We start from the raw sequence: 15,754 nt of genomic DNA, 5'->3' as shown, positions 1-15,754 counted from the left end.
GACGTTTCGCGCGTCTTTTTTGTCTGGCATTATTTTGTTTTGTGATAACTTTGTTATAAAAACGTTTACCCATGCTCTTTTCTTTCCTTCAAATAAAGACCAATGCATGTACAGTAGTATGTGTGTAATGTTTTTGTTCAGGATGGAAGGGGGAGGGGAGGGATTTGTTTTTAAAATTCAACCCCGATAATGCAATTGTGCGTCTTTTATTGCATTAGGGTGTCTAACTTTGTTATAAAAACGTTTTTACCCTATTATCTTTCATATATGCTTTGAGTACAGGGTAATACATGGTCACGTGTGGATTAGGGTTTTTTATTAGTAATTTTTTTTTTTTAACCATCCCATTGCCTGGCATGATCGTTTCACTGTAACTTTGTTATGAAACAATTTTACACATCTTTCGTATATACTTTGATGAAGGGCAATACATATTCCTGTATGTGTTTTGGTTTTAAAAATAAATAAATATTTCTCTTTCTGGATCGGGGAAATTTATTTTAAAAGTACCTTGTACCTTCCACAATCCACACCCTTTGACAAGGCTCAAACTTCGCATGAAGACTTTGCTCCACCAGAATAGCTTTGCACGATTACATGACCCCACTCATGAATGTGTGTGTGAGGGGGAGAGGGGGTGGGTTTATTTATGTTAATTATAAAAAACAAAAACAGACATTCACTTGTAAATTAGTGTATTACTTAATGGTAACACCTACAGAATATATCCATTCACTTGTAAAAGCTAAATCAGAATGGGAAGATTGTGGGGGAAAAAAAATAAAATTGAATTCAAGTGATCAGAACTAATTTTTCGAATTCCTATCGTTCAAGAACAGGACAACTCGACATCAAGCAAACAAATTGACCTATTGCCAGATTAGGGACCAAATGAGGAATATATATGTATTAAATCCCCTCAACTCCAGGTTATGTTGAGATTATCAAATAATCCTCCAATTTATCATTGCACCGAATATACTTTTCTCGACAACCATTTTTATGGACATTACAGAAAGTCGTGAATTCATATTTTAGAAGCAAGTTCAAATTCTAGAATATTAAAACCACAAGAGAAAGTCCACACCAAAAACTTTTTTCATTAAACGCTCAAATGTACAGAAGTGCATGATCACAAGGCCATGGCAAAGCCCACCCGGTCTTGTCCACGGTCAAATTCAGTGTAATAATGACCAATGAACACATCACCCAAAATCCACAATGGGCCCATAGGTGGAGGAACATCAACAGCCATGAAGCCCAAAAGGCAGGTGGTTCCATAAAAGGTCACGTCCTGAAAGAAACAATTAGTCTCAAACTACAGGTAAAGACATGGATAGTTTGGTCATGAAACCATAATTATATTTACCAGTATGCTTCAAGACTGCATTAGCAAAAAACAAAAAAAGAATTTTTTTTTTTAAAATAAAAGTTTAAAAGGGTAACCGTCTTTAATTCAGTGGAACAATTTCATCTTCAGCAATTTGTTTTTGAACCTTTGCAAAAATAGTGGTTGTAAGCAGAGTGACCCATGTCTTACCTTTGTTACATATTGCTCTCCTGTCAAGGTGTAGCCCTTTCCACCAAACAGGAACGTGACAACTGGGAGCGATGTGACAGCATTGCAGTCAATGTAAAACTGCCAAAAAAAAAAAAAAAAGTTACCTTTAAAAGCTTTGCCAAAGGTGCAGAACTCCAACAATCAAATCCAAGAACAGGTGCACCAAGGGAAGGATGACTGTTTATTCCAAAACCTACTGTTACATACCAGCTGTGCCAATCAATGACTGATAAAATACACGAAACCAGCAAGCTTCATGGAATCGCCAAATGCCACAATCTGTAGGTTAAAGAATCACACCAACCTGACCATGTGGTGAAGCAACTGCCCCAAGCGCAATTTGCAGCATTGCAATGTCCTTTGATGGGCCGGTGATCAGAGACGTACCAGTATCTACAATAGCTTCACAGCCACTGCGGCACAGCATCACTGGGCCCAGTGTGAGGCTGCGCAAACAAAGTCCATGAGCACATTGGACAAGTTAGCACACACAGCACCACAATACACAACATACAAATAAAATCTCACCCTTCCATATGGATTTGCCAATAATCCTTTTTTGTGAGCTTCACGTAGTGAAAGTTTCCTTTGTAATGCTTGGAATCTGACCCACCAAACATCAGTTCACCTCCTGGCAGCATGTTCGGGTCTCTGCAGAGAGGAAAACCAAAAGTGCAAGTAGAAACCTTTAGTTTGATCACATTCAAGTAGTTTCAGCCAAAATTACAAACCGCTGAAGATTTTATCACATCAGGCATTTGTGTATTGGTTGCCAAGGAAGTATTCTGGGATATGACAAGTGTTAAAATCTCGAGTATAAATACCAGCTCTCCATTGAAATACATCAACTGCTGATGTCAAAATTAAGTGCACTTTGATTGGCCTATGCTAGCCATTTTTATTTTTTTGAAACTTCCCTGCAGATTAGAAGTTGGTATTGCAAGAAAGTACATTAGGTCAAAGACGATACATCAGATAACTTGGGAGATTATCCACATTAAAAATGGACACAAAGATGTTATGCATTTCACCTTCGGACCCATCACCAGCATGTGGTTTATCGTTGCGAAAGCAGGAAGTCAAAATGGCCGAATCACAGCAAGATACTGGCTGTTGAGGGGAATGCTACTAGTGTAGCAGCATAGCAAACCTGTTGTGCATTTTGTGATACAAGCACCAAATTTGGCACAAATGTACATTAATATGTTGCGAACATTGTGTGGTCAGCAATGAAGACGAGAGTCTGAATTACATGTATGCAAAAGACCTTGTGAACCAGTGAAGCAAATACACGGGTAAGCATGAATTAAATCTAGGGCATGATATAATTTCCATGATGTTTACCTCTACACTCAATGGTGGAAGGAGGTAATGTTTTGATCCCAGCTTGTCTGTATGTCTGTTTGTCTGTTAGTCCACAAAATTCCAGACAAAGCTTGTAGTAGTGGTAGTTGTAGTGGTAGTGGTGATAACAGAAATTGTTATATAGAACTGAACTTATATTATTATTATATGCAGAAAATAACTTCATTTCTATATGCCCTGCAGTGGACAGGTTAATTGGTTTATGCACTGAAGGGGTCACCCTGGTGTGCACTGCTGTGTTCTGCCTCACTGAGTTGTTCAGGTATGATGTACTCAGCACAAGCTTCCGGAGGTGGGGGTGCGGGGCCTGCCACGGAACGTCAAAACAAACGGCCTGCCGGGGCCGCCCAAAAGTCGGGCGTGAGGGGCGCGTCCACTAATGGAACGCCTCTCGCTTCCCAGATCGAGGGCCACGTGGTCAGGAGAACCTCGTCCCTTCCGGTCACACTTTGCCTATCGGCCGGCCTCGAAGACCGAAATTGTGACGGTGTCACCCGAAAAATTTGAAATTACGAAATTTGAAAAAATTTGAAAAAAAAAATTACGGAATTTCAAGTGGCCCAATATCTGAAAATGTTCGCAACATATTAATGTACATTTGTGCCAAATTTGGTGCTTGTTTCACAAAATGCACAATTCTTTTGAATATTTGGGCTAAGCCGCCCCACTAACGCCATTTATGGCATTGTAGAAATGGGAACCAGATTGGATTAGCAAGGAAATGAATGCATACTACATGGTTGGGCTGAGAAGAAAATTTCACACATTTTTCAAACCACCGACTGACAATGTTCGGTACCTTCTGGATGTTGTGGAAGGCTGAAATTTGGCATGCCAACACACAAAGCCGGTACACGGCATATATATATATATCATTTATTTAATTTAAAAAAAAAATCTGTCAAATCTAAATGAAAATTTATGTAAAACCATAAACATGCCCATAAAATAAATCTAAGTTGATATCAAGCAGCAGGTTAGTGATGCTCGCCTGCAAGGTGATGCTCGCCTATAATCGTACAGCTTCCATTTACTACATAGTCATAGCCAAAAATATTGGCACTCCTCCACTTTTTTCAAATAAGTAAATTTTTTCGAAAAAGTTGAAATACACAAGTATTTAGTCTCTACAATTCCTTATTTCACTGTTATTACACAACGTTTGTTTTTGATTTGGAACTCGATATATCCTTTTAATTCAGAAAATAAAAATAAATGGCATTGAAAAAATTATTGACACCCGAGACTTAATATTTGGTAGCACGACCTTTGGACAAAATAACTGCAGTCAAGCACTTCCTATAGCCATGAATGAGCTTTCTAAACCTCCCTACTGGCAGTTTGGCCCAAAATTCTTGTGCAAACTGCTCCAGTTCTCCCAGATTTGAAGGGTTCCTTCTCCCAGCTGCTGTTTTCAGATCTCCCCACAGGTGTTCAATGGGATTTAGATCAGGACTCATTGCTGGCCACTTCAGACCAGTCCAGCGTTTTTGGGGTCATTGTCCTGCTGCAAGACCCATGAACATGAGACCCAGCTTTGACACTGGGTTGAACATTGCGCTCCAAAATGTCTTCGTAATCTCCTGATGCCATGCACACATTCAAGGCACCCAGTGCCAGAGGGAGCACAGCAACCCCAAAACATCACTGAACCACCTCCATGTTTGACTATCTGTAAGGAAAGGTGTTCTTTTCTTTGAAGGCTTCATTTTGTTGTTTTCTATAAACTGAAATGTGTTTTACCAAAAAGCGCTAATTTGGTCTCATCTGTCCACAGTACATTCGCCCAGAAGGATTGTGGCTTGTTCAGGTGTGTTTTGGCAAACTCCAGTCGGGTTTGCTTATGTCTTTCAGCAGTGGGATCCTTCCATGGAACCCCCTTTCGTGTTGGCGACAGATGGTGCGAGTTGAAACTGTCGTACCTTGTCTGAAGGTCAGCTTGAATCTGTTTGGCAGTTGATCGAGGTGCTTTCTCCACCATTCAAACAATCCTTCGCTGCAATCTTCGATCAGGTTTTCTCTTGCGGCCACGTCCAGGGAGGTTGGCTACAGTGCCATAGGCCTTCAACTTCCTGATATTGTGTATGGTGGCGCAGGAACATCAGTCTCTGGCGATGGACTTTTAGCCTTCATTGTCTATGCTTGGCTACAATCTTGTGTCCTCCTCAGACAATTGTTTTTTTTTTTGTTTTTTTTTCCTCCATGCTCATTGTGATAGTGACAAAACAGCAGAAAAACTTATTTTCTCCATTCAAACTGGTCGAGTGATTTTTATATTGCAGGCACCTGCAACTCACCACGGGTGGGTGAGATTCCAAAAGGAGCATCTCCTGCTTGAAATCTAATTATTTCTAACAATTTCCAAAACGTGCCAATAATATTGTCCAAGCCATTTTAGTATTTGTGTGGAAAAAGGTAAGATTTTGTAAACAAAAAAAGATTTTTTTTGTTTTGTTCCACTGCAAACCAAATAAATACATATGGACATGTACCCAAATATTTTTTTCCATTTCAAAATTTTCTGGAAGAAATGGTGCATTTGAAAAAGTGCAAGGGCGCCAATATTTTTGGCCATGACTACCTACGGACAAAGCATGGTTTGTTATTGCGAACAATGTGAAAGCACACCCAACTGGAAATAAATATACCTGAAAATATTTGAAGATGATTATGCTTCTAAAGTAATGGTCACCAGTTAATTAAGCTGCACTAGCAAGGCACTGAATGTATTTGCTTTTATTGATCCAAATAAGCCACAAGCCAATGTAATTGGTCAGTATCAATCAATGGGGGCAAGACCAATTGTGATTTTTAGCAAGGTTTGCGCCACTAGAGATGGAATGTGATAATGTGTACCTCGTTGCCTTTTGTATAATCACCCATCTACAACGCGAGTCCTAAGGTCACCAATTGCCAGAAATCCACCCCCCACCCCCACCACTCAAATGTATAGGGTTGTATAAAGTCAGTTTATGGTATATAAAGAACGTATGCAAGAATTTAAGCATCTTGAACTCCTCATATCTTGATCACAATGAGCTTTCAAATGTGAGAAATAAGTGCCCAAAGCCATTCAAAATACAACATGTGCACCTTCATTAAACAGCATTTTTGACATTGATACAAGAGTCCAAACTACATTGCCAACAGAATCAGAAACATGTGCAATGCCTGCCTGCACTTCACACCTGTTCAGGTAGAAGGAGAATACAGGACGTGGAAGCAAACCCTGCGCCATCATGTTGTCAAAAAGTGGTGTAGCACCTGCCACAGCGAGAGAGGGGAAGGCAAGGCCTGCAATCCCATCAAAATAAGCCAGCAGGAAGGTTTTGCCAGGTTGCTGTACAGCTTCACCAAACCTCTGTCCAACCACACTAAGATTCCCAATCTGCAGCGAGAAATCAGGAACCATCAAGTTCTCCCTGAAAAGTCTTCGAATCAATATCCTTTTGACATGGTGCAAAGTCGCATAAAGAACGAGGCATCAAGGTAGATTCCTGGCCATGCCACAAACAGATTGGAGATTCAAGTTTTAACACAACGAGCCCAACCCCAACCACGATCCACATACCGTAACAACGTCCTTGCTCATAAAGCCCTCAAGACTTCCAGTGCCATAATGTATCTCAAAAGGTCTGCCATCCTGAGTGTAAGTGCGAGACTTTGCAGAGTCATACCTCTTGTGTTTTGCTGAAAGAAAAAGAATATTCCATCAAAAAACCTTCAATCAGCCCAAGTAACATTTGTTAGCCATGTTATTGTTCGTAACACTTGCTACATCATGCACTGTCCAATGCAGTTGCTACCTCAGCATGGATTTTGCTGCCCTCGAGAGGGTATTGCATTTTGGTGTCTAGAACGAGTTGGACCCCATATACCCTTAATGACATCCTTTCGACCTACTTTTCATCGAGTATATTCTTCAATTTGTTAAATTATGAAAATAAATTCTTCATATTTACATCTAAATCCTTTTAATTTTGCATGGTTGAGGCTCAAGGAGAGGAACAAAAAAGTTACCATAACAGTTTTGCGCAGTGGTTAGGAAAGGCTCGTTTCACCTCAAAGGAGGCTTCAAATTTCCAATTCAGTTTGAAAGATGAATCAGATGTCAATCATTTAATATTTGTGGACAAAATTTACAATTAATTTTGGGAAAAAATAAATAAATTAGTTCTTCGAAATTGAGGTACCATCAAGATTGTGATATATTAACTCATTTTAACGCATGTGCTGATGGTCGCAATCACCGCAAGAGGACAGCATCTGCATTCAGAAGGATGCAAAGTGTGAACAAGAATCATCCATATATTATGTACAGGTAATGCAAAGTTTCGAAAGAAGTCAGGAGACGACGATGGTTCACGAGCGAGCGGTATTCAATGACAAAGGACTGTAACCGAAACAGGCCTGGAAACGTCAAAATGAAGGTTACTGACCTTGAAATGATAGAAAATAATGTATAATCATTGATGAGGTTCGTCAGCTACACAAAACCGAAAATTCGGTGAAAAATGAAAGAAAAAAAAAGAAAAATAATAATAATAATAATAAATTTAAAAAAAAAAATCGAGCTCCGTGGGGCTAGACACATGACATTGGCCGAACCAAATATCGAAACCCCTGTCACATTCCACCAAACCCCTCGGAAAAGATGTAGCTGGAATTCGATTACCCCCTAAAAAGACATCTTTTTCGGGCTTGATTCCGCCCACAATGGGCGCAATACACCCACTCTTGGCAGGACAACGAGATCATGATATCAACCTCCCACCCAAGTTTCATCAAGATCTGATGATATCATCGGGTAGTTATGCTGCGTACAGACCGACAGACAGACGCACACCCATGACGAATATAGTGGTCACTTGATAACTCGTGAACCAATAATAAAGTTAACGGGTAAAATGCAGATATTACTCAAGACCCCTGCCTTGGTACTGCAGCGGGGTCTTTCACTCAGGAAATGCATCGAATAACCTCCCTGAAACAGTAGAAAGGGCAAAACCACAAGTTATATTTTAGATGTAGGTATACAGGAGTGGGTGTTGTTTCGTATGCAGCCTGTGGATGCTGGTTGCATCATTTCCCTCGAAGCGTGTTTGTTCCGCTGATGCAGTGCCCCAATTACCACTGAGCTAGTACTCAATTTGCCTCAATTTGCTAGTACCCCCTGGCGTTAATTCAACAATAAATCGGGATTCAAACCCAGGATCCTAGAATCCCAAAGCACATTTGGGAGACAAGCTATTGGCTGGAGGACACTCAAGGGTCAAATTCCATGTTAACATCAACACCAAATGGAGCAACAATGGATTCACCCATTAATCACCAAAACCAGAGCAAATTACTTTCCAAATAAATCAAAGGACAAAATTAGTGAGGGCATGTCCAGTAGTGAAGGTTTATAGCCTATATCCAGAGGCGGCGTTGGGGGTCATGGATCCCATGGGGTTTTCAGATAAGGCCACCTTCCCCCCATGGAAGAGACCAACTGTTAGATGGGTGCTGGTCTGAATGGATAAACAGGCTTTCACGGAGGATTCCTATTGGTTTGGGGATGGATGCATTCATCTCCAATGAAACTACTAAAAATTTTAACTGAAAATTCCACTGTAGGCCAGCAAGAGGCTACTTTGGTAGACAATTTTAAGCAACAACATTACACAGCACTGCAGGGGGAATGTCTACCTGTATCACGCTTTCGCTGATCATGTGATGCATTTTCAGCGCATGGACACTGCAGTCCGAGCTTACTCCGACCAATGAAATCCAGCATGACATGCATTCGTCGATATGGTCTCTTCGTAAATAATGCCCACCACCGCAGTAATTAATCGAGAAACTTATTTGGGGAAGGTCAATATTGATTTATACACAATTATATGATGCATTTAGCGAACATCCCACACCTGGGCCTGTGAGGCTTCTACAAGGCAATGCATTCCACATAACATTCGCGTGGAAAGCGGAGGGGAGGGAGGGATAATCCCCCCCTCATCAAAAAAGGGGGAGAGAAGGGGTATATCTTCCTTCCATCCAACCTCGATGCCCATGGTGTGGGCCATTGGATTATTGAGCAGCAAGTAGAGCTCTCACCAAGCATCTTAAGCATTCAAGCGAGAACTGGAACACGGTCGATAACAGCTGGCTTGGCGAGACCGAGCCAGCTACCTGTTTGATAATGGGACAGACCCCTGGAACAACTTTTTGCAAGCGACCACATGTTTGTGGCTGGTGGTGTTGGGTGAGATTAGGGGTTAACATTATTCTAATCTCATACAACAATTTCAAATATAGTTATGGCAGCGGCCAGGTGCATGGTTTTTTTTTATTACTACCAATTATTAATGTTAATATTTTGCAATACTGGATTATTACTGTCGCTGCACCTTAACACCTGGTGAAGGGGAAATGCAATTGCTACAACCTCTGCCATATGACCAGTTGTCTGCTTAGCAACTTTAGTTGGTTGAGGTTGCAAAAGTAATGCCCGAGTAAATTGCCGTCAGACTGTCAGATACCAGATTTCGTATTTTAGTGAGGGTAAATTGACAAGGACACACTGGGCATGTGTTTGGACACTGGACAAAAACTACGAGCCACACTGGGCTATTCTTGAGTTTTGCATGGGGTCCACATATGACTAACCACACCTGCATGCATCGTGTTAAATTATATTGTTACGGCTTGTGGTTCGGGGTCCACCAAGAGGGGGTTTAGCTTCCTTTCCCTCCCGAACAACTTCGTACTTCGACAGGTTGTGAACCAGCAACTACAAACGCCAATTGGACCATCAAGTGATAGCAGGGTCCAATCGTCCAACTCTGCTTAACTGCACCACGTGACGTTTTCAATCGGGGAATGTACCGTACCCTTCAGCGGTGTTCCACTTTTTGTTCCTTGATGAAAATGTAGACGGCCGAGTAACTGTTGGTTCCCCCTGGGCTAATGCCAATTTTGTTCCTGCCGAACATTACTCTGGACCAATGAAAGCCATTTACCGACAGATGAAAAGGAAACGTTTGACGATTTGATCTATTTACAAATATTTACAGTGAATCTCATCGATAGGAAAATAAAAATGGACTAGAGCCAGAAACTTAGCTTATTCTATGCTTTGTGACGATTACTACGAATAAACAACAAGGGTGCCCATCACATTCACGGGGGCGGCAAGGGGTACAAACGTTGGGATCCTGTTAGCAAAGTGGTTACGATCCTACGAGATGCTTCTCCTGACGACTTTTGTCTGGACCCCACCAACAAACACCTGGCCAACACGAGCAGGTAAAGGCCATTCCCAGCATGAACACGAGCAGGCAAAGGTGATCCTCAGCACAAACTTGGGCAGGGAGTCCCAGCACAAGCATGGGCAGGCAAAGGTGATTCTCAGCACGAACTTGGGCAGGGAGACCCAGCACAAACATGGGCAGGTAAGCAGGCACGTGCAGAAAGAGACCAAGTCATGCACAGTGGGAGTCTGGCAGCCAACAGAGACCAGGGAGACCGGCCAATAGTGAATCATATGCAGAGGCCTGTGAGGGTCTGGCCCAGAGCAAATGCACACATGGAGTGAAACCGGCAAAGAGGGAGAGCAATCAGGGTTGCCAACTAAAAAAAATTGCCAAGGTGTGGCAGAAGGCCACGTCAAGGCATGGAAAATGGACCAAAAGGCACCCTATGTTTTCAATCGTTCAGAATCGCCTGAGGGCACTTTTCAAAAATAAAATAAAAAATAACCCAATAATTTGGGAGTTTTACAAAAACAGAACATGCTTAACATTGATAGTTTGTTTAGCTCATTCTCGTTTTTACATCACCCAAAGTGTGTTGCTCTAGTTCTCCTTCCCGAGCTGCAAAAAGCATTGATCATTGTCATTTAGAGCATTTCTCAGTGACCAATAATTGATAGTTTGTCGCACATGCCCGTTCTTCCACTATTCTTGGCTGTGTGTGTGTGTGTGTGTGACTTTTTTGTTGAGTTGAACTGAATCTGATGTGGAATTTGATACACCAAAATAATGATCCAAGTTGATTAGGCTAATTAACTACAAATAATCCGGAAGAAATTCCCACGTTTTAAATGTGCATCATGTTGAGCTGTACAGAGGGCACAGATAGAGCAGCCGCTCTATCTGTGGCACAGATAGAGCAGACGAGCTGATTAATATGCGCTTCCACGACACGATTCTAATTACAAACTGACATTGTGACAAAGCCTATATTAATTAATACTAACAATATTTACAACGCTAATAGTTGCATAATTTGGTAACAATAATAATGAACGGAAACGTATAACCACTTCCCTAAGTCCCAAACCTGACTCCCAAGTGGCCACGCCCCACCCAGGGCCAATCACCATGACATAGTGCTCGGTGTTACTTCGAAAATATGCTCCGGTTGTTTTCACCGAGTAACGTGTACAAGTGCACTGCAAATAATCTTGAAATTGAAAAAGAGTTCCAAGCCTTGGAGGCCAAAGTAGCCCAATTTTTGACGAGGCTTGCCACTTTTTTCTGTGGCGCAACAGGCAAGTCCAAAGGAGCCCAATTGGGCGCACTGTTGGCAACCCTGAAAGCAATGCACATGCGTAAGGCCTTTTTGTCCAAACCTGGCCAACACGAGCCAACACGTGTCGTGGAGTTTTCCAGGCTCCCAATTGGACGAGTTTGTCACTCTGTACCCACAAGCTCCCCCGAAGTTCCTCAGGCCCTGATTGGTGGGTTTGAAAAGTTTCATGGCGACAAACCCTCTCAAAGCGACTTCTACTTGGTGCATATCGATAGTCTTTTGTTTGTCTTTTGTCCTTCAAGACTGAATCAATAACTGTGGATGCAATCTTGGTGCATCTACCTGGCTAATTATCCCTTATGAGTGGAGAGCCTGTCTTTCCCTCCCCAAACGCATAAAGACAAACAAACCCGAAATAATGGGAAGGGGCTAAGATAATGTTCTGCTATGAAATAACTATGCTAAGGGACTGTATGGTGGTTGCCATTACTTCTTAGCGGTTTCCTAAAACCACATTAACGAATGAAAAGCTAATATTTGCGTTACATTTTAAACACTCAATACAAATACGATTAAAGGGTGACATTTAACATACTACAGAATTATCAAAATGGAAACCTCAGTTGTGATAGAGAATGGAAGTTTCAAACGTGCCAATAAACAGGCTTGCACCATTGAACTCACGAAAACCACCATGAACCCCAAAAAGAGGGTTCAAACCCCCACCAACAATCACTCACAGCATGCTCGGTTTTTGGGGGAGCAGCGCTTCGACGGAATCCAGAGATTGGCAGAACCAGTGTCAAAGACCACCTTGAAGGTCTGTGGAGGTGATCCGATGCCAATGAGACCAAAATACTGAACCTGCAAAACAAACACTGTGGTTCAACAAGTACTTGGATCTTCCATGGTAGCGATGTTTAATTGGGAGAATGAGGAATGAATGAATGTATGAAAGAACGTACATCCAGGTAATTCATCAATTCTTCCATGGTGGTTCCCCGAGCGCTACCATTGAGCCGTGCAAGCAAACCATCGAAGGGTAGATTTAGATCACCTGCCCGTCTCCGTGCCGTGCGACTCCTGATCAAAGGTATCCTGTAAAAAAAAACTACAATTAGACATCAAACTAAACTATCCACAATACACTCGATAATCCGACCCGAAAGCAACTTCGACACGAGCACACGTCATGAACACTCACCGTAGTAAACCCTCACCACACATAAATACCGCAACCACAAAAACAACAACCACATTGCACTTCATGATTCCACTGAACAAGTTCGAGCCCCAAAATACAACAAACAACTACAGCCAAGGGGCGTGCCTCGACTTCATCGTCGGTATGGTTCTTATATGAGCCGTGACCCGAAATCATTAATTACACACGCACCTGATCATCGTCTCTGAAATAGCTTGTGTGGTGTTTCCTCAATCTCGCCATCACACCAGGTGTGTTCATTGCCCTCAGGGCGTTTGTGTCTCATTGTACTCAAAGCGTGTTTCATTGCCCTCAGGGCGTATTTCATTGCCCCCGGGGCGTTTTAGTTTCATTCATTGCGCTCAGGGCGTTTGGCTTTCATTTAGTGCACTCATGACGTTCGTGTTTCATTCATTGCGCTCAGGGCGTTCATGTTTCATTTGTTGCGCTCAGGCGTTCGTGTTTCATTCATTGCGCTCAGGGCGTTCGTGTTTCATTCATTGCGCTCAGGGCGTTCGTGTTTCATTCATTGCGCTCAGGGTGTTATGTTTCATTCAATGTGCTCAAGGTGTTCGTGCTTTATTCATTGAGCTCAGGGTTTTTGTATTTATAGTTCATCACAAACATGGCAAATGTGGATAGTGGGTCATATAACTGCGTGCGAATGTCAATCATTCACAATGTTTCAAAATTTCACCAGGCTTTCATTTTTAGGAAGTTTATCATTAAAAAATAGGTTATCCTTCATCGGACTCGGATCGGACGGATCGGATGCAGCGAATCCAGAATGAAAGAGACTCCATGGTTACATAACTTAAAAACAATATCCAATCTGTCGTCATCTCTTTTAAAAGACACGCACTTGGGATCACATGTCTCAAATGTAAAGTTTTGTTTTACACCGCTCCGATCCTATTCCACGTCCAGGTGCTGCATGACGTCATCGCCGGCACCGAAGTTGGCATGGCGATGAAAGGGAGTATACAGTACTCAGTTTTCACTCCGTTTATTTGTGTTTTCCTGTTTCTTTGTTTGTCCGGGCAATATATCAAGCATCCTTTGAGGTAGGACATTTGGCCACAATAAGGAGAAAGTGCTTTGGTAAAAACAGTATTTTTTATTTTTTGATTGATCAATTTATTGATGAATTGCTTAATTATTATCGATTTTTAAATTACTTATTTATTTTCTTTCTCATCTGGACAATATCTGAGGCACCTTTTGAGCAGGAAGCTGATATTTGGACATGACAATGACCAAGTGATTTTGCTGTAAATGGTATTTTTGATTTATTGATAAATAAGATAATCGATTAATTATTTAATTTTTTTTAAATTACTTAATTCATTAATTTCACAAAGTTACAGACAAGGATGAAATCAGTGATGGTTCAGGTGTGCTATTAGCCAATTGATTAAGAAATTAATTATCTTATGATTATCATTTATTTATTTTAATTAAACAATTAATGAATCAATTATTCATTTCCTTTTTCGTCTCGGTAATATCTCAGGCACCTTTTGAGCTAGGTAGCTGATATTTTGATATGACAGTGACCAAGTGATTTGGCTAAAAGGGTATTTTTGATTTATTAATTAATCAATTAATCGATTGATTATTTAATTTTTCAATTAATTACTCAATTAATTAATTTTCAAAAAGTTACGCATTCCGATGAAACAGTTTAAATATGCTATTAGCCAAATGATTAAGAAATTAATTATTTTACGATTATTATTTATTTATTTCATTACACAATTAATCAATCAATTAAGTACACCGTTCCCTCCCAATTCACTCTCCATGTTATGCAAGGCGGCATTCCCTCTTTGCTCAGGCGGCAAAGGCAAAGGCGCCCCGGCAATGTTGCACGCTGGAGGATATGTTATTTATTTATTTGGCATGTGACGGTGTACTTTGAATGTAGCTCCACTTTTTTATTTTCTTTGAATCATTTAAATGTTCTGTGAAATGTGGTTACTGCATTGTTATGTGGTAGATCCTTCATTCAGCGGTACAATCTTCAGCTATCAGGTCTTTACAAACAACAATAACCACCATTGATTCTACCAACTCCACTACAACTATTCCCTCCTTGGAACGAATTACAAAATCTTTCTGCAAGCAATGACGCAAGCACAGTCACATGCAACATAGTGTTGCGGTTGTGCCATAAAGGCAAACCCCCTATCGTTAAATTGCACGAAAACATGTAGCCTGCATTAGTTAGTTATGTTTTATTGAATGTAGAGATTAGCCCTTTCCCATTGTATAGTAATAGAGACCAAACATGCGTTGAGTTATGCAGGATGTCAAGCCTTCGTGGCTGGGAGAAGCCATAACACCAGATGTGCAGAAAGGCGTGGCCAAAAGCATGGCCCACGTGACCAAAGGCGAGCCGGGAACCTGTCGCCATGATGCGACAAGCCTCAGCCAATGGGAGGCTCTGGAACATTTTGAAAGGCGTGACCAGTTCTGATAATAGCCCACGCGCAAGGATTATCACTCTCTTGCTTTTGGGACTTCTTCGAGGACACACCTGGATTCTCTTGCTTTTTGGGACTTCTTGGAGGACACACCTGAGATCTTGCCCCTTTCGCCATGCCCACGACGACACATCGCTGGCTTTTTCATATCTCCCACGACACGTGTTTGGCCTTTGTTCGACGCCCGACACCCATCGCGTCTGCGCTGATCTTTTGCACCACCCGGCTGACCCGCAAGCGTTGGCATTTTCTACACGACTCACCTTCGCTGAAGTTCATCTACCTGTGCTAAGTTCGTCAGTGCCATCTTCGAGGCGGCGGTTCGTCCTGTGGACCTGACCTCATCGAACTGCGAGCAGCGCACACCAGACCACGTGGTCACCAGCGAGGAATCCCAGCATGTACATCGGTACGCCCTTTAACCAGAGTGTTAGTCCCTGTGAGTGTGTGTGTGTATGTGTCAGAGTGTGAAGGCGCCAAGTCGGGGTTATTATTAGGTAACAATTGTTAAGGTAAATCTTCGCCTCTGTTTCTCTGTGCCTTCCAAATAAAAGACTGTACATTTTGTTCTTACTTCCAACCTGTTTGGCACGTCTTTTCTCCATTGGCCTAGCATCATCC

General features: G+C 41.7%; 1 protein-coding gene across 1 annotated transcript; it reads right to left on the bottom strand.

The window, feature by feature from the left end:
- Nucleotides 1-930: 930 nt before the first annotated feature.
- Nucleotides 931-12,759, bottom strand: LOC137423133 (cathepsin D-like). The gene is made up of 9 exons (XM_068109964.2): nucleotides 12,648-12,759; nucleotides 12,409-12,541; nucleotides 12,184-12,307; nucleotides 6,498-6,616; nucleotides 6,115-6,314; nucleotides 2,090-2,212; nucleotides 1,866-2,007; nucleotides 1,541-1,639; nucleotides 931-1,294 (listed from the first exon to the last, which is right to left on the bottom strand). The coding sequence occupies exons 1-9, from the start codon at nucleotides 12,710-12,712 to the stop codon at nucleotides 1,133-1,135; spliced, it is 1,167 nt and encodes a 388-aa protein (XP_067966065.2). The 5' UTR covers nucleotides 12,713-12,759; the 3' UTR covers nucleotides 931-1,132.
- Nucleotides 12,760-15,754: the final 2,995 nt, after the last annotated feature.

This window comes from Myxine glutinosa, chromosome 3, assembly GCF_964187855.1.
Source record: "Myxine glutinosa chromosome 3, kmMyxGlut1.1, whole genome shotgun sequence".
NCBI classification, from domain to species: domain Eukaryota; kingdom Metazoa; phylum Chordata; class Myxini; order Myxiniformes; family Myxinidae; genus Myxine; species Myxine glutinosa.
This window is presented reverse-complemented; position numbering and strand designations above follow the sequence as displayed.